The 19,399-nt window shown below is 43.1% G+C and overlaps 2 protein-coding genes across 8 annotated transcripts; one reads left to right on the top strand and one right to left on the bottom strand.

Moving 5' to 3' along the window:
* Positions 1-8,107: 8,107 nt before the first annotated feature.
* On the top strand, positions 8,108-15,119 carry LOC123147672 (uncharacterized). Of its 7 annotated transcripts, XM_044566940.1 has the most exons (13): positions 8,108-8,610; positions 8,698-8,837; positions 9,860-9,937; positions 11,172-11,251; positions 11,911-11,995; positions 12,672-13,091; positions 13,521-13,628; positions 13,717-13,784; positions 13,928-14,015; positions 14,100-14,171; positions 14,388-14,441; positions 14,524-14,623; positions 14,721-15,119. In XM_044566940.1, exons 1-12 carry the CDS (start codon positions 8,193-8,195, stop codon positions 14,611-14,613), a joined length of 1,701 nt encoding a protein of 566 aa, XP_044422875.1. In that variant the 5' UTR covers positions 8,108-8,192; the 3' UTR covers positions 14,614-14,623; positions 14,721-15,119. The 7 variants fall into 7 exon arrangements, 2 of the variants coding, with proteins under 2 accessions (XP_044422875.1, XP_044422876.1); XR_006473377.1 differs by lacking the exon at positions 14,721-15,119 and having other exon boundaries at positions 13,701-13,784; XR_006473376.1 differs by lacking the exon at positions 14,721-15,119 and having other exon boundaries at positions 13,701-13,784; positions 13,885-14,015; positions 14,524-14,609.
* Positions 15,120-16,852: 1,733 nt separating this feature from the next.
* LOC123147670 (vacuolar protein-sorting-associated protein 33 homolog) lies at positions 16,853-19,155 on the bottom strand. Its single transcript, XM_044566939.1, has one exon. It carries the CDS (start codon positions 18,924-18,926, stop codon positions 17,220-17,222), a length of 1,707 nt encoding a protein of 568 aa, XP_044422874.1. The 5' UTR covers positions 18,927-19,155; the 3' UTR covers positions 16,853-17,219.
* Positions 19,156-19,399: the final 244 nt, after the last annotated feature.

Raw genomic sequence — 19,399 nt, 5'->3', positions numbered from 1 at the left:
TTCGCGGTGAAACCCTAAGGAATAGCCCATGCCGCCGCCGGACGTGTCCGTTTCCGCCGGACACGCCCGCACCGCCGCCCGCGGCCAACTGGCGCACTCCATGTGGCGTGCCTCCGCCCCTAACCGCGCCGGCCCTCCGAGCCCGCGGCGGGCCCTCCCCGGCCCACGCGCCCTCCGCCACCTGCCCCGGGAGGCCGCGCCTGAGGTCGCCGCCCTGCATCACCTCTGCCGCCGTTCGCCTCCACTGGCACCGGCTGCCGCCTCCGCCTCGCCGCCTCGCCTCCGCGCCGCCCGCGCCGGCCACCGGAGCTCCGCGGCACCGCCCCGCCGTCGTAGGCGACCGTTCCGGCCGGATCCGGGCAGGAGCCGCCCGGATCTCACCGCCCCGTCCACCGGCGTCCTCTCCGGCGTCCTTTTCCAGCCAGTTCTCCGGCGAACCTCGGGATCCGCGCGAGGAACCCTAGATCTAAGAGAGGTTGACTCTCCAATTTTCTCTAAGTCCCTAGTTCCTTATATTTTCTAGCACTTTTCAACATGCCATAACTTCGCATCTGTAGCTCCGTTTCGCGCGTGTGATATATCAAAATGTTCGTTAGGATGTCCTCTTCATTTTATTCCATTGCGCCATGCTTGTTTGAGTCCATATTCATGCCTAAAATGTTGTAGCAAGAGTGCTATAAAATGTTAGTTCCTGATTCTTATGAGATTATGAGATTTTGTCATTTTTTCCATGATTAATGTGTGCTGCATATGAGTATGAGCTCTACATGTGTTTTGGGCTATGCCATGCCATCTTTACAGAGGTGTATGCCATGTATTTTTGTGATCAATGTGGTGACTAGAACATGCATGCAAAGTAGCTCTCGTGATGTTGCTGATTTCAGGGACTTAGAATTTCACCAAGTCATTTCCCATCTATTATTTTTATGCCATGTATTCATGTTGCTACAGAGTGATCCATACTTCTTTTGAGTATATTCAGTAAGGATGATTTGATCATATGGTTATGCTCTATCCATCCATGTCCCTGTTTGCATTTATAGAGTACCCTAGCATGACTCAATCTTGCTCTACTTTTGCTATAAAATGTTCCTGTCAGATTGTTTACATGTTAATCAATTTTGCCAAGGTTGTTGTAGTTGATCCATGCATGCTATGAGATTGTTCTTGCCATGTTTAGCTTCATGATCATGTCTTCTTGTTGGGTCTGGGTGTATGCTTAGCTTGTCATGCAATGCCTTGTGTTGAGTGCATCGAGCTTGCAAACATGCCTACGTAACTCTGTTTTTTGCCATGTCCAGTTTTCTGCTAGGTCTGAATCTGTTAACGAAACTTGCTATGTTTATATGGGTGTCATCATATTTTCTATGCCCTTTTGGCTTATGGTCAGTAAGGGACTTTTGTTATATTGTTTGAGTAGATTCATACCATGCCTTGTGTTGCTATGATCTGATCCTGTAGCATGTTGTTCTCTTGCTCTAAACATTGCTTCCTGATATTAAATCCTGACATGTTGTAATTTTCACTAAGTCTGTGAAGCTGATATCTTTTGCACTTTTGTCATGCTTGTTTGAACCTGCTATTGTGTGATTTAGACGTAGCTCAGTGTTCATTTTTGTCAAGCATCTTAAGTAGATCACTGCCATGTGCTTTGTTGTTATGTTGGTGAGCAATAGCTTAGTTTCTTGTTGCATTCTAGATGGCATCGTGTTGTTAATCGCAGAATTGTGCCATTCTTGTTTTGCTTGCCATTTGCAAACCGTGCATCCGATTTCGGTGATCTTTATATCGATTTCGACCGAAATCAACTCATCCTTCCAGCGGCGCTCTTGGTTTGCCAAGTTGAGGCCTGGTTCAATCTTTTCCTTCCGGAGCACGCATATGCATTGCATATCACATCCCGCATATCATGCCATGTTTTGCATCATGTTGCTTGCGCATTGCACCATGGTTGATTGTGTTTCCCTTGCTTGTGTTCTTGCCTTGGGTAGAGCCGGGAGACGAGTACGTAATCGAGGAACCCGTTGAGTACGCTTACGAGGATCAAGCTTACGTCAACTCGGAGAACTTTGCAGGCAAGATGACCATACCCTCGAAATCACTTCTATCTTTGCTTGCTAGTTGCTCGCTCTATTGCTATGCCGCGATACCTACCACATGCTTTATCGTGCCTCCCATATTGCCATGTCAAGCCTCTAACCCATCTTGTCCTAGCAAACCGTTGTTTGGCCATGTTACCGCTTTGCTCAGCCCCTCTTATAGTGTTGCTAGTTGCAGGTGAAGATTGAAGTTTGTTTCTTGTTGGAACATGATTATTGTTGGGATATCACTATTATGTCTTGTTTACTTTAATGCACCTATATACTTGGGTAAAGGGTGGAAGGCTCGGCCTTATGCCTAGTGTTTTGTTCCACTCTTGTCGCCCTAGTTTCCGTCATATCGGTGTTATGTTCCTTGATTTTGCGTTCCTTACGCGGTTGGGTTATAATGGGAACCCCTTGACAGTTCGCCTTGAATAAAACTCCTCCAGCAAGGCCCAACCTTGGTTTTACCATTTTCCACCTAAGCCTTTTTCCCTTAGGTTTCGCGGACTCAAGGGTCATCTTTATTTTAAACCCCCGGGCCAGTGCTCCTCTGAGTGTTGGTCCAACTTGTCAGCCGCCGGTGGCCATCAGGGGCAACTCTGGGTTGGCCTACCAGAAGTTTGGACAATCCGGTGTGCCCTGAGAACGAGATATGTGCAGCTCCTATCGGGATTTGTCGGCACATTCAGGTGGCTTTGATGGTCTTGTTTTACCATTGTCGAGATGTCTTGTAACTAGGATTCCGAGTCTGATCGGGTCTTCCTGGGAGAAGGAATATCCTTCGTTGACCATGAGAGCTTGTGATGGGCTAAGTTGGGACACCCCTGCAGGGTTTTGAACTTTCAAAAGCCGTACCCGCGGTTATGGGCAGATGGGAATTTGTTAATATCCGGTTGTAGAAAACCTGACACTTAACTTAACTAAAATGAATCAACAATGTGTGTAGCCGTGATGGTCTCTTTTCGGCGGAGTCCGGGAAGAGAACACGGTCTCGTGTTATGCTTGAGCGTAATTAGTTCTAGGATCACTTCTTGATCATAGTTTATCGATCGTGATTTGCTCCTCTTCTCGCTCTCATTTGCGTATGTTAGCCACCATATATGCTAGTGCTTGCTGCAGCTCCACCTCACTACCTTTTCCTACCCATGAGCTTAAATAGTCTTGATCGCGAGGGTGTGAGATTGCCGAGTCCCCGTGACTCACGGGTTACTTCCAAAACCAGATGCAGGTGCCGATGATGCCATTCCAGGGGTTCGACCGAACTCAAGTGGGAGTTTGACGAGGATTCAGGACGTTACTATGTTTCCTTTCCAGACGATCAGTAGTGGAGCCCAGTTGGGGCGATCGGGGATCTATCGCATTTGGGGTTGTCTTTATTTTGGGTTCCATAGTCGGACCTTGATTGTATTCTGGATGATATAATGCTATATTTATGTATTGTGTGAAGTGGCGATTGTAAGCCAACTCTTTATCTCTTTCTTGTTCAGTACATGGGATGTGTAAAGATTACCCCTCTTACGACATGCCTACAATGCGGTTATGCCTCTAAGTCGTGCTCCGACACGTGGGAGATATAGCCGCATCGTGGGTGTTACATACCCCCCAGCTCAAATCCCCTTTTGGGCCACTTTTTCTTTCACTCTACCCCTGCTTCCCCTTATTCTGTATCCGCACCCTCCTCGTCTTACGCCATCGGTGTACCTCTCCGACCACCCCCAAGCATTTTTTGGACATCCGGAGCCCCCACCCACGCGCCTGTCTGCCTTGGACTACGCCGCCATCCGCCCGAAATTTGTCCGTAGCCACGTACGTTTCGCCCCCCGCTGACGCTATCCATGGCGGACATCACCATCGACAGGTGTTCGATCAAATGACATTGAGCTTTTTTAAAACTTCTTGTTGTTTTCTAGAGTAAGCACGATGACAGGCTACATGATGATAGAGGATGACTTGTTGTGCGATGCATGGAAAAAGTTCATAGCCTAGGACTTTGTAGGTATGAGGCAAGGGGGTTCAATCTTTTGGCAGAACTCGTGTGTGCCTCGTTTCATGAGGAAAACAACGACACGCCCTATGACATGCACGTGATCCATGATCTCAATGTGAAGTCCCTAGGCCATCGTCGATGCACCATCTAATGGTAAGTTCTTATTCTTGATATACATGTTGGTCAATTGATTGATTCGCTCAAAATTGTAACTTGATAGTCATCATGTTGTATAGCCTAGACATGTTGTTGTGCTGTACTACAGGACCGAGGGTAGGCCATTTACGTTCAAACATTGTTGGATGAAACTCAAGGGGCATAGTGCATGAGATGACATGTGCAGATTCTGACTCGAGAATCGTTGAATTCGAAAAACTTGTTGAACATTCGGTTATTTCATATGTAGTATTTACATTTGAACTATTGTTGTACTATGAATATTGGTATGTTATTTCATCGATGAATTGATGAATTGTGCTATTTTCCATATGTTTTTAGGTGTTGCGGACATAAGAAAAAAATAGGGACAAATATATAAGGGACATGTTTGGCTGGTTGGCTCCCATATCCGTGTCTGGGACATGTCCGAATTAGTTCGTGGACAAACAAGGTATCCCTTTTGCAGGTCAGCACTGGGGATGTCCGCAAAATAAAAAGTGGGTCGAGGGCCCATCAGACGTAGCATGCTCTTGTCTCCCGCGGTGTGGAACGGGACCTCCTCCCCGACCTACGTGAGGAAACGTGCATGCCCTACCCCCTCACGCCTAGGTTGGGGACAACCTAGATGCATGGGAGGGCTCACCTGTTTGTTTGGCTTTTCATTTTTCTTGCTTTTCAATGTTTACTTTTCTGTTTCTTCTTTCTCAAAAAATGTTTGAGATTTTGAAAACGTTCATGAAGTTGTAAAGTGTTCGTAAATTTGACTTTTTTAGTTTAAATAAATATTCACGAATTTGAAAATTATTATTGGATTTCAAAAACTGTTCATCAATTTGATAAAATATTTCTAATTCAAGAAATGTCAATGATTTTGAGAAATATTACCGGAATTCAAAATTTTCTCACTTTGCGATTTCAAAAAATGTTTTCAGTTTCCGTAATTTGATCTGGATTTTCAAAAACTGTTCCCAAATTTTAAAAATTGCCATCAATATGAAACATTGTTCTAAATACAAAAAATATTTGCGAGTACAATAGAGTTCACCAAATATAAAACATGTACGCCAATACAAAAATTGTTCACTATTTCAAAAAAAATTGTGACTTCAAAATTGTCCGCGGATTCAAAAAATGTTCATGAATTACTATTTTTTTACAAATTTTAGAATTGTTCATGAAATCTAAAAACGTTACTGATATTGAAAAAATTCATAATTTAAAGCATGTTCACTAATATGAAAATGTTCACACAATGCAAAATATGTTTATGAAATTTAAAACAATACATGATTTTAACAATTCTTCACGATTTTGAAAAATATATCTAATTTTTAAAATAAATCATGAATTTGAAAATTATTCCCGTATTTCCAAAAATGTTGACGTATTTCAGAAAATTAAAAAGTGTTTGTGAATTTGAATAAATGTGCATTATTTTTAGAAAATATCATGAATTTCAAAAAACAAATGTGGATTTGGAAAACATTCCCGGATTTTTAAAAATTGAGGAGTTCAAAAAATTACAGATTTTTTTAAATGTAAACAAAAGGGTAAAAGAAAGAAAAAATAAAGGAAATAATAATAAAGGAAAAATATGTTCAGGGAAAGCCGTAGAACATTCCCAAAACCAGTGGGGACAAAATATCGGAATGTGCCGGCCCATATAGAGGGACAGGCGCGCTGGATAGTAAACGGTTGGTTGCTATTCAACACGGTAGTTTTATCGGGAGCAACTAGTTAACGAGCGCTTCTTCGGAAGCCTCGCAACAATCAGCGCCACTTGGCGCGCTCTTAACCATTCGCCACGTGTCGTGTTTTGGATGCTCCATCTGGATTTTGTTTTTTTTTGTTTTTTCGCACGCGTTTTCGGCTTTTTAAACGGTTTTTTATCCCGTTTTTTTGATGTTTTGGTTTTCCCCCGTCTTCTTTAGCTTTTCGATAAAAAAATAAAAAAATAGTTTTGCGTGAAAAACGTGTTTTTTTTTTCTTTCTTTCTTTCGCGAGAGGCACGGTTGCGCTTTAGCGAGAGTCACGGTCGTGCCTTTCAAAAACGGAAAAAACCGCATTTTCTATTTTTTTCGCGAGAGTCACGGTTTTGCTTCCGCGAGAGACACGGTTGTGCTTTCGCAAGAGTCACGGCCGTGCCTCTAAAAAAGGGAAAATAAAACGTGTTTTTTCTTTCTTTCTCGAGTCACGGTTTTGCTTCCGCGAGAGGCACGGTTGTGCTTTCGCGAAAGTCATGGCCGTGCTTCTCAGAAAGGGAAAAAAATACGCGTTTTTTCTTTTTTTTTTCACGAGAGTCACGGTTTTGCTTCCGCGAGATGCACGGTTGTACTTTCACGAGAGTCACGGCCGTGCTTCTCGAAAACGAAAAAACTGTGTTTTTTATTTTTTTTCCTTCCACGAGAGTCATGGTTTTACTTCCACGCGAGGCACGGGTGTGATTTTGCGAGAGGCACGGGTGTGCCTCTTTCGAAAAGGGAAAAAACCGTGCTCCCGGTTCGGTTTTTTCGCCTTCTTTTCGCGGGTTTTTTTCGTGAAAAAAAAGTTCGTCAAAACCTATCAACATGAGATCTAGTTTTAAAAATCTCGACGCGAGGAATCCAATGATGAAAACGATTCAAGATTTGGATGCATTGTTTAAAAGATAAAATATTTTAAATAAACAGATTTACGAAAAAAGAAAAACTCTCAGGTTACGACAAATGGCGCGCTGCATGTACGCCACTTGTCACGATCTGAAAAAGTGGAGTGTTCTTTGCAACGAATACTCCTTAATTAATGATTTCGAGTTTTATCTCGCTATAAGCAAGATATATACTCCCCTAGACTGAAGATTATTCATGCGCGCTATAGTACCGGGCTGGCCTCTTACCATTTACATTTCTTAGCTGTCACTTTTTTTTCTGTTCGGTTTTCTTTGTTTCTTCCCGTCTTCCTCTTTCTGTTTTCTTTGTTTCTCACCTTTTTTTTCATTTCTTTCATGTGTTTAATGATTTTTTTCTTTTTCTTTTTCTCTCTTCAAATTTCTTCGTTTTTTTTACCTTTTTGTATGCATCAAGAATATTTTTTATGCACATGTTTAAGCATTTTTAAATACATAATTAAATTTGTTCGAAAAATACATTGTTTTGATTTCTACTTTTTTTCTTACACATTGTATTTTTTATACATTAGGAATATTTCTTAAACAAACTTTTACCATTTTGGAAATAAATGAATATCATTTTTGAAAACATATATTTTTGGTACTTTTTTCATAACCATTGTATATTTTTTATATACATCAGGAACATTTTATGTATACATTTAGGTTTTTTACGAAATACCTAATTAAAAAATTTTAAACATATTTTTATGTCTATTTTTTCAAACACATTGTACGTTTTTGTATATATCAAAAACATTTTTATACATGTTTACCATTTTTCCAAATACTTGATTAACATTTTTGAAAATTGATCTATTTTCATGTCTATTTTTTTCATTCACATTTTACAGTCTTCATATAGTACGTCAGAATTTTTTTCATACAAATTTAATATTTTCCAAATGGATGATTTAAGTGTTCTTAAAACTTGTGTTTTTATGCCTATTTCTTCCATACACATAGTACTTTTTTCGTATGAATCAAAAACAGTTTTTCAAATGCATGGTTAAAATTTTCGAAAAAGTTATGTAACTTTTTTGTAATATATATTTAGAATATTTGAAAATATGAATAAAAGTAAAAAAATAGAAAAAAGAAAAAATGTAAAAAAGGAGGCTGTGGTCTGCCAAGCGCTGGGCCGGGCCAGTCTCGCGCTCGCGCTCAGGCGAGGCTGCCCGAGCGACCTACGCGCGAAATAGGGATCGCCATGTCCGTGTGCAGCCGTTCCGTTCCAGTTCCACCACCCGCGCCTCATCCACAACCGAACGGGCGCGACATGTGCTCGACGTTTTCCCTCTGAGACCACGCGGCCATGGCGCTCGCCTTCCTCCCGCCCGCGCCCGCAGTCCACCATCCGCCGCGCCCCCTCAATCCCCCGCCGCCCGCGTCCGCCACCAACACCGGCTTCTCTTTCCTCTTCCCACCCGCCTCCCGCTGGCCCTCCCTGCAGAGGGCCAGCTCCGCGGCAGCCGGCGGTGGCGCCGGCTCGTCAGAAGCGCCGGCCGACAGCTCGCTCGACGCAGACCTCCTCCGGAGGGTCTCCGGGGCAGAGGACGCGGACCGAGCGCTGGACATTGTCGCGGAGTCGCTGGGAGGCGGGGCCGGCTCCGGCTCGAAAGCGTCCCTTGACGCGTCCGACTCCAATGCGATAGTAGCGGCGGCGCTTGACCGGGGCAACGTCGACCTCGCGCTCTCCGTCTTCGACGCGATGCGCGCCGGCCTGGCGCGAGGTGAGCCCGCCTTGCTCCTCTGCTATTTTGTCCATTCATGAGTTGCTTGAGTGCTCCTGACTCCGGTGTCCAACTCTGAGTTTGCAGTAGGGCGCTGGGGCTGGGCAAGGCCGGACGCGCGGACCTACGCGTTGCTTGTCCAGCGATTGGCGGCGGCTCTGCGCGTTTCTGATGCTATCAGGATAGTCGACTACGTGTCCCGTGCGGGTGTATCTTCTGCAGAGGAGGTGAGGTTTCGTGTTAGGAACTCATGTGCCAGAGGAATGTCGTGTGCTTATGTCATCTGTCGCATGATGCTCCAATCTGGTGTGCCAAGTATCATGCTGATTTCTGACCCATGAATTTGTAGTTTTAGAAAGTAAACGCTGAGTAGATAGATACCTCGCACAACAACACAAAATATCTGGCTGCTATCTATCTCAGTGCTTACTTTCTTCATTTTTCTGCTTTGCAGTTTAATTCTATGTATACTTAATTTACAACTTTAATCATCTTTGACTGTGGATATGAATAAGTGCGATACAAAATCATTCCCAGAACAATCACCTTGCCATCCCATTTTCATAGCATTTCCATCAAGATATGAATAATTTCTACCAAGAAGTTGCAAATAGAAATTTAACAGATAGCAATAAATGTACTTCAGAGGAGTTTATTTGACAAAGGATTCAGTGGGAAACCATTTATGTATGGCATTACTTTCTTTTTTCCCGCCTTAGACTGATAATAACAGCAGCAAAGAAGAAATTAAGCCAGTTAGCATATTAAAATACATGGGATCAAGTTTCAAATTCGCAAGGTCAAGTACTCTTAGGTGCGTCCATCTGGCGGTTTGCAGAAGGCACACCTTAGTCCACAGTTTGGCGGGCATAACAAATGAAATCAGCTCATGAACATTCGAAGTATCCCAATTTATCCAGGACCTCCTTCGCCTCCTAGGGGTATCTTTGTTTGGGAGCCAACGTATCAAAGTTTGCATGTTGCGTGACTTAATATGCCTAGAATATATCTGCTTTGAATATTAACAGAGTAAAAATTAATTTTGAACAGTTTGGCAGTATTAATATTACAAGATTGCACATTGCCCCACAATAATGCCAGTAGTTCTGAATATCTTTGAAATTTGATAGTTTTGGTGAAAATTGAATATCCAATGTTGACATGTGGGTGCCTTAGTGAATGGAATATATCTTGTACACATTAAATTAGTGCAATTAAGTGTTACAGTAACACATTTTAGTTACTGCAGGTCCCGTTTGGCATAACTGTTCGCTGTCCAACCTGCATGGTGGCAATTGCTGTCGCACAGCCTCAGCATGGAACTCAGGTTCGATGCTTCAGAAGTAGTTGCTTTACTTCTCCTTCACATACTGAATACTACTCATCAGCTTGCAAAACACGGACTTCTAAACAATTTTCCGCAGCTGGATACATCATGAGACGCGAGACAAATGTGACTTGGAAGAATAAGAGGGAAACAATGGGGACGGTAGCTGTTAGATATTGTTAGCACAGGAACCAACATACTGTCGCCAGTAGGTAGGAGCACAGAAGGGAGAGTTCTAGGAATATAAATGCTTTTAGATCCATATGCAAATTGTAATTCTGGTAGGTGGATCTTATTTTGTAATTCTGTCCCTCACTAGGGTTTAGTGACAATGGATGCTTTAGTAAATAGTTTCACTCTTTATGGTCGCACATTGCTATAACTTATAAGCACTTCAGCAGGACATTTTGATAATTTTATATAGGAAACGTATTCTTAACAGTTAACCCTCTCAATTCTCAAGTTTTATATATTCTCCACTTCACCTCTAAAATAGGAACCAATTATTCTACTCTCCTGTCTACCAAAACCGGTTGACATAACCCTCTTGCCACTTTTCACAATGACACCCCCCTCCCCCGGCCGTGCGCACCTCTTACCATTGCCAATCTCCACGGTGGGGCATACACATCCCTCTTGCGCGTTGCGTGCTGCCCCCAAACTTCTCCATGGCCCGTCTTTCAATACACCACCACCTAACTCACCTTCTTTCCCGTTTGTTCCATTTTCAAGGTTGCTATAATGCCGTCATCGCCCATTTTCCGCTGGCAAGCTCTCCCAAGTGCTCTCATGGCTGTTGTTCTAGTTCGTGTGGAAATCAGTTCTTTTCCCCCTTTCTTTCTATATGTTTGTGTGACAGCCATGTCCTGCGACAGGCTATTTATCCCTCGTCAAGTCCTACAAGGATCTAGTTGTCAGGCTAGACTGCCACCATGGATAGATTATACCATGCTTGTAGGATTACTTGGACTAGGTCTGATTCTTGCTGTCAACAATATTGCTTCTATTTGTAGGAGACCATTTGGCAGATATGTTACATAGGTATACACATGCAAGTGTGTTAAATACGCAAGAAACCCTTCACAATGGGGAACTATGAACAACTATATACATGTCTAATGCCTTCCACCCCAACTCATGGCAGATCAACAACATGAACACAAAACCTGGAATATTTTTAGTTGGATGCTTTGAATTGCAAATATCGTTATGGTTTTTAGTTGGATGCCTTCAGGTGGTTTCTTGTTCGAAGTGCCGGTACCAATATGAACTATTTTCTGGAGACGTTACAAGCATCGAGTCAGAAGAAGTGAGGTTAGTGACTGAAACATGTTTTATTCATCAAGCCGTCTATTGGATATTTCTGTACCACCTTCATAATGTTGTTCATTGTAATTTAGTGTCCTTTTAGGCTTTTAATTATGGATTATGATCACTACTTTTCAAAAGCAACTAATACGAACCTTTACCAGCAACATTTTTTTTGCTAGCGGGAGAGGGGGGGGGGGTCTAGGTGCTTGAACTTTAGAGATACTTGATATCTTGAATCATAACGAGTCATTGAAAATGTTGAGCTTAATCAGTAATCCGGTTATGGTCTGACTGATACTTTTTTCATGTGTTTTTGGGGGTGGTATGATGGGCAACTCAATGTTGCTCTTGTAATTGGTTTGTGGGGTGGTTCAATATTGCTCCCAAAAATATTGCTTTCCAGGATGCCGAAACGTCTTAAATGTTTGATAACTACACATTGTTCTTCGATGTAACTCTATGACAGGGGTGATTTGTGGGCCTTCCAATGATTATTCATTCTCTGCGTACTCCTTTGCATTATGTAAATTGGTTAATTTCTGTTGTTTTACTGTTATCTCACAATACAAATTTTAGTGCTTCATTTCAGTTTTCCAGCAGTTACTATACTTCATGTCGCTTCTAATATTATTTCTCTAAGGATCTTCTCCTACCGAACGCAGCATGGATATTTCAGCTTTTGAGAAGGCCTTGCAATTTATAAATGTGATGAAAGATGATCTTCCAGCTGCCGTTCACTCTATCGTGGTAGCTTTCCTTTCCAAAATGCAGATTAGAAATTAGTCTATTTATATGTTGATGCTATTTACTTTAGACGGAGTTTTACTTTGTTCTTCGTGACACGTGAAATGCCTTAGGGTCTTGCATATTATGTAAAAGTATATGGTGAACTGAATGGAAGTATATTTCATCACATTTTCTGTTAAGATTGAGGCAAGAATGTTTGGATAGAATGTTCGAAATGTAAAGATGATGACGCAGTACAAAATTATCAAAATGTTGCTACCACTAATGACAAACTTGTACCAGTATTTGTTTTAAGCTCCACATCAAAAACATGAACATATCTTGTCATAGTTATCGGAAAATAACCAAACACTTGTCAGTCAAGTCAGCATGACCAAATTTGGTCATAGAGAATTGGCAACTATCAACTCTAGAGTAAACAGTCCATTATGCCACATACCCAATGTTGCCCCATTCTTAAGTGCTGCTAATTCGACATTCAAGAATTTAACTGCCATTTCTCACTGAATACTGATTGGCGTCCGGAATTTTGTGGCAGCATGCTGGGGCTTCAGGTCAGCCTTTCATGGATGATATCATCTTCTTTTACAATCTATGCACAGTACTGTTAACAGCTTATGTCAATTTGGTTTCAGTTTCTAATTACTGATATGTTTATCTGTCATTTGTGTTGCAGATCCGTACACCCTCAGGAACAGCCCGCACACATAGATTTGCTACCAAGACTGTGGAACTGCCTGCTCAAGGAGGAGAAAGAGTGACCATTTCCTTGGCTGCCCCAGCCAATGCTTATCGTCAGATGGGTCCCCTCAAGATCGCGGCACGCTCAAAAGGGTTTAGTCCAGGAGAACCCATGTGCCTCACTAACCATGTCAGTGGAGAGATCTCAAAGTTGCTAAGAGTGCCATCAAAGAATGCGGGACCATTGTTTCTTAGTCCTTATCTAGTTGGCGGTGCTGTTGCTTTGCTTGCTTCTGGAGATGCTGTTTCTGCATTCATTGATCCAAGCCTCCCTAGACTAATTACAGCAACTGTCATTGCATCGGCTGCTGTTGGGACAACACTAAATCAAGTGATCCTGCCAGAGACACGAAAGGTATGTTTGATTTCCATGTAGCAAAAACATCTAGGGTGTTTCTTTCATTAAAGAAACGAAACAAAGTTCCCTTAAAAAAGAGAGAAAGAAATGAAACAAAGTAGTGATACTCTGAGCAGGTAGGTAAAGATCTAGTCATGTATCACCGATAAATTTGTTTACTATTAGTATTAGACTGTTCCATCTTGCTTTGTTGATGGGTTAGCTCCACCTGATCTTGCCAGTACTTGTTGGCAATACTACCCATTCCGTTAGCATTACTGATGGCAATGATAATTCTAATTATGTTCTCAACCATACTATCAACTTCAAAATCTTTTTCGTGTTGAGTAATGTTTTTTGGAGGTAAATGCAGTGACTATAGTCTTGAACTAGAAAGTGTGGTGTGTATTAACTATCCTGCATGATTTAACTCTTGTGTTTGTCCAGCTTCCGCAAAAGGCGGTAGACATAGTTGCTGTACAGCAGAAACTCTTATCTCAATATGACATGCTTCAAAGTCGTCTTAAGGATCTGAAACAGCTTGTTGAAAAAGAGGTTTGTCTGTTTAATCTCTGTAACCAGTAAATCTTCTGCTAGACGTAAAGTTTTGAAAAGCATAGTGTCCAGAATTATTCCATCGAAGGTGTGGATGCTTGCAAGAATGTGTCAGTTGGAGAACAAGATATTAGCAGTAGGCGAACCATCATATCGGTAATTTTTACAGAAGTTGCATGTTCTTCTATCATACTGGTTTAATTTACTTACTTAAAAAAGCACTGTTTTATTACAATAGTTTCATGTTCTACTGCAGTGTTTTATGAGGAGAATTGAGCATTGTACAAACTAATTTGCAGTGCTCGACGTGGTAGAGTGAAGAGGGTACGAAAAAGCTTGGAAACTACGCTTTTGGCAAAGATTGAGCTGATGGAAAGTTACGCAAAAGTAATACAAGAGACTGTAAATATAAATCTGTATACATTTCGCATGTAATGTAGCTGAAATAAAATGTTGAATATGGCATTGCAGTTATGTTCTATGATTGAAATTGAAGTTGAAATGGACTCTGATGTTATCGTTGCTGAAGCAGCAACCGGTGCAGTAAGTTCCTATCAATACATACAGTATACTCCCTCCGTTCGGAATTACTCGTCTCGGATATGAATGTATCTAGAATTAAAATACGTCTAGATACATCCATTTGTACGGCAAGTAATTCCGAACGGAGGGAGTACTTCCTAATCATTGTTTCTACCATTGTTTTTGTTTTTCTGATTAATTCCGGACAGATAGCTAATAATGAGTGTTACAATTCAGGAAAGAATATCAGAACAAATTGAACAGTTGATGGAGATTGACAGTCTTGAAGAGGTGGAAAACCTTCGGCCCAAAATTTCTATCGAGCATACCATCGTTTACGAGGAACTAACATTTGCTTCTATAACCATTTCAGCAATGGCGTATACAAGCCGAGGCTAATGATGAAGCAGAAAGGCTTCTTGGTTCAGATTCTTTGGAAGCATTGTCTGCTGAGCGTGTATGATGATATTTTGGTATGGAAGTACATTATTTTGTTTCCCATTTTTCATATAGCTCAGTTCAATATACATGTTTTACTTCCAAACTGAGAACAAAACCATATTCCACTAGGCTGGTCACAGTGACTTGTGAAGACGATGATTCTGATACAGAAGACAAACTGATTACTATGTAGAACCATGTATCCCCCCCATAACATCGAAGTGAATATTGCAAAGAACTTGAGATCTCTAGCAGACACTTGACAGTACAGACCAGGACAAGCTTATGGATAGAAACAAGAGAGAATTCCTTATTTGACACTCTCTTAAAATCATGTTCCTTATTTGACACTGAAAAAAATTTCTTCCCTATATGACCTATAGTCTTAATTTCTTTCCCTATATGACATTCTAGTTCATTTTGTACACGTGAAAAGACCTTTTTGCCCCTGTACATAATGCGACCAGAAATATGTAGCATTGAGCCTAATTAGGGAAAATTCGTTTATGAGAGTGAGCACACTCAACATGTTATCTCCTCCGTTGGTCTTTTTTGGGATGCATGTGTATTCTGTATACCTGAGCGCATGCATCCAATGTATTTAGAACGTATTCAGCTGTGGGTCTAGTCTCATGCGGTATGGTTTGTGAGTGCGACTGTTTGACGTACTTTTGTACGTGTGCTTTAACACTAAAATGCATTCTTAAAAATGAATGAATTTTTTTAAGCACTTTTGTGTGTGCTTCGGTGATCACCTACGTGTATGCCATTAGTGCATGTGCACGTATTTGCATGGCCCATGCAGGACCTATAGCTGTATGGAAGAAAGTTGCGTGCTAGCACGAACGTACGCCCGGTTCGGTGCAGCCAACATGCGTATGTATATGAACCGGGTCATACGAAGCTAGAATACATGTATTCGCTTGATCGTCAGGGTGCGCGTATGTATTTAAATATCTATGCTCCGTGTACGTATTTAAATATCTACGCTCCGGCAGGCAAGCTGGCTGCGTATATGTACACAAATACGTATAGACAACTAGCCAGACCGGTCAATTAGCACATGAACCATCGAAGGCCTCGGTCATGATTTCTTGTACCGGCTGGAGATTTCCAAAGAGCGAGAGACAAAGGCTCTGTTTGCTTCAAAAAAAAATTTGAATTTCGTTTGCTTCAATTTGTATCGATGGATTCCGTTGCTGCGCAGGGCCAAAGATTTAAACAACCTTCAAGGGGTTGAGGTAGGGACGCGTTTATCTTAAACAACGTTACATCCATATCGCTCCATAAAAATCGGAACGGCAATGGCCAGCGCCGGACCTTCTCCAGCTGCCTAAAAATACTGAGGCACAACGCACGCACAAAAGGAGGCAACGCACGGCGCACCCACGGGGAGCCACCAAGAGATCCATCCATCATCCATCCATAGCACGCCTCAAGCATCACGCATCAGCCAGGAGATCGACGCGAGCGCGGCTGTCTTCTGGAGTAGATGGCCGGGAGGGAGGTAGCATAGCCGGCTCCGGCCGTGTTGCGGTTGCTGTCTAGCCGGCTGACTCTGTCCGCCCACCCCGCCGCTTATCCAGAGGAAAATTCCTAAACGTAGTAGACTTGACCTGATTTTTTACCAACCTGCCTAATTCAACAGACTTTTTGAAAGCATATTTGTGGTCACATTATACATATGGGTAAAATGGTCTTTTCACGTGAACAAAATGCACTAGAGTTTCATATAGGGAAAAAAATTAAGACTAGAGATCATATAGGAAAGAAAATTTTCTTCAGTGTCAAATAAGAAACACAATTTTAAGAGAGTGTCAAATAAGGAATTCTCTCTAGAAGAGAAACAAATGAAAGATGCTTACAGAGACAAGAATGTCAAACCCCTGAAGAACCATGAGATGTTCGGGGCAGTTAAGGACTGTGGCTTGGTTTGCTAGTTGCTTTAGCATGTTTCTTGGAGTTAGCAAAAGAATCTGATGCTGGCTTGTAAATGGCTCCGCGTAACTTTTATCACCATTGTGTTGAACAGTGGGGACTGTTACTGTACATAAGTGCGTAAATTGAATTGCAACACATTTTTGTCATGTCCATAGATAATTGCAGATCCTTCAAATCGATGTTTGCGGAGCATCTGTGTCTGTACAGGAGCTATCAATTTACACGCTTTATCTGACAAGAAAATAAAAGACTTGTGTGATGTGAATGCAAGAGCACGAGCAATAGCATTTCTGGTTGCAGAATAAAAAGTGGCCCAGAACTGAACAAGGAAAATCCCCTCCTGGGCACGGGTTTGCGCTGCTTTGTACAATCAAAAAGGGGTATGCACAGCAAAGACAACTAAATCATTCCCTCTTTGCTGCTGGCTATAATTGGTCTAAGTAATGTGTTGCCGGTGATGACCTTTGTTGTTGCAACCACGAAGTCACAGCCCATTCCTTCCTGTGCACCAAGAAATCGAAGCGAGGCAATCTCAGCAAATGTTACGCCACCAACAAACACAACCAGAACAACGGAGCGACGACCAACCCTGTCGGTATTCTGTCTTGCCTCGGCTGATAGTAATTCTAAAAATGAAACTCCATGGGCACTAGCACCCACGGTTTATTGATATAGAAGAAGCATCCCTCATGAGAATTCCAGAAATTCGTCCCCGACGTGGATCGAACTCTGGTCGTTGGGTTTACAATCATGCGCCCCCAACCACTGGGCTATGCCCACGTCCTCGGCTGATAGTAATTCTGATGAACCACTAATGGTCGAGACACCTCTTTTCAAATCCAGATGAGGGCCCGGCAACAATTTCAACACTTCTTCGATAGATCGCCATCCAGACTTCACTGCATGCTGAACAAGGCGAATGCTAAGAGGCGCGTATCCAGCAAAGACGTATGATACATCATCAGGGGAATCAGGATCCTTTATATCAACTATAAGCTGGAGACCTCTCCTGATAATAGCCCAATTACTCCTCGATTCCCGCCCTTTAACAAGGCCAGCCTTCTCCAGATTGTATAACAAGGGCATGTGCTCAAAGCCATAGCTGTGCAGTATCTCCCGCCTCAGGTAGTCAAAACTCTTCCTCGGCAACCCAGCATTTGTAAGGGAAAATAACACCAGAAGGCGAAGCACAGTCTCAATAGGCCCTTGCTTCTGTATGATCTCCTCAATGTACTTGTAACACGTTTCATAGTCCTTCGCCTCCAGCATCTTTTGCTCAATCTCTACTCGGGCATGAAACAAGGGTTTTCCAGCAAACGACTGCAGATGGTGCGCCAAATTAACATGCCTGGTTATCTCCGGTAGTGAGTGTAACCTCTTCACAAAATCCTTGAGCTCGGAAACCGACTGTGTGTTCATTGATTTTACCTGCGCGTAATTTTGCTGAATAGACGTTGCCTTTTGGTGGACGACCCGAAGCACAACATGGAAGCTGAGGTCTCGAATCTCCCTGTACAACTTATCGCTCGAATTGAGCGGAACCTTGATCTTTTTCCCATCTTGTTGGGCGCGCATGATGCCGGCATCAACTTGCACAGATCCGTTATGAATTTCCAACATCTCGTCTAAGAGGCCTTCATACGTTAGCTGAGAGCACATTGGTGTCACCATGTCCACCTCTCGATCTAGCAAGATAACGGTCTCTATCTCTGGAATCCCCATGTCATCCATGTCGACAGGGTCTTGGAGGTGCATATGGTTGAGCAGCTGGGCAGCTTTGGTTGATGCCACACCCTTGGCTCTAACATTGGGGATGACTCCAAAGGCAAGCTCTAGCCTATGAATAGCTTCTGCAACGTGCCAGGCAGAAGTCGCCGTATCCCCTTCCATAAGGTGACATTCCTGTGAGGAATAGTCATCATCACCAAGCTCAAAAGAAATGACATCCTCATCCAAAGGAACCAGATACAAGGGGTATTCTCCGATTATTGCCAACTTTTGATGAACTTTCTCTTCCTCCAGAATCATCTCACAGGCAACTAGACGACGTGGCACGAAATAGAGGTGGTATTCCCTCTGGAGCCCCTTGGATTCGTCGTTCTTGATTTGATTTGCCACGAATTTCATCAAGCTGAGCTGCGACCGAACAAGGTACACCACCTTGGGGCACTCCGTCTGCAGAGGCTCGGCGGAGAGGACCCGCAGCTCCGTGACATGTTCCTTTAGCGCCGAGGTGTGCAGGATCAGCGAGAGGGTGCCCGCGAGCTTCGGATCGATGACCAGACACTTGTTCCCCCTGATGCTCTTGATTATGCTGACGAGTTCCTTCTGTGACTGCTCCCTGAAGGCAGTGAGATTGAGCGGCGCGTTATCGAGGTTTGGGATCTGTGCCATCGGGGCCCGTCGGGCGTCAATGGCGTCGGGGTGGGGTGGCCGGGTGGAGTGGGCTTCTCCTAGCGATGAGGTAGCTGCTCCTGGCTGACGGCGGGACCCGGGCGTCGACGGGACGGAGGTCCGGTGGGGATGGGGCTTGCAATTGGATGGCCGGATCTGCCGGCGGAGGAGTGGAGTCGGGCGTGGCGGCGCTGAACCTTGCGTAGGGTTATTATACGAGAGTGAGAGGGGTAGCTACATAAGAGCATCTTCAACAGGCGCAGCTCGCGCCGCTCGCAAAAAACATATATACCGCACGCGCATCGGCTGGTTTGACGCAGCGCGCAGCGCTGGCTTCAACGGCTGCGTTAAAATGCAGCGCGCGCGCGTCGCTCCAGCAGCGCGCCAAAATGCAGCTCGCGCGACCCGCCGGTGCATTGCATATGGCATTTTTCAACACAAAATGATGAATATTTTTAACATAATAAAAATTT

Source organism: Triticum aestivum, chromosome 7A, assembly GCF_018294505.1.
Source record: "Triticum aestivum cultivar Chinese Spring chromosome 7A, IWGSC CS RefSeq v2.1, whole genome shotgun sequence".
NCBI lineage: Eukaryota > Viridiplantae > Streptophyta > Magnoliopsida > Poales > Poaceae > Triticum > Triticum aestivum.
Note: the sequence above shows the minus strand (reverse complement) of the source record. Positions and strands in the feature narration are given on the sequence as shown.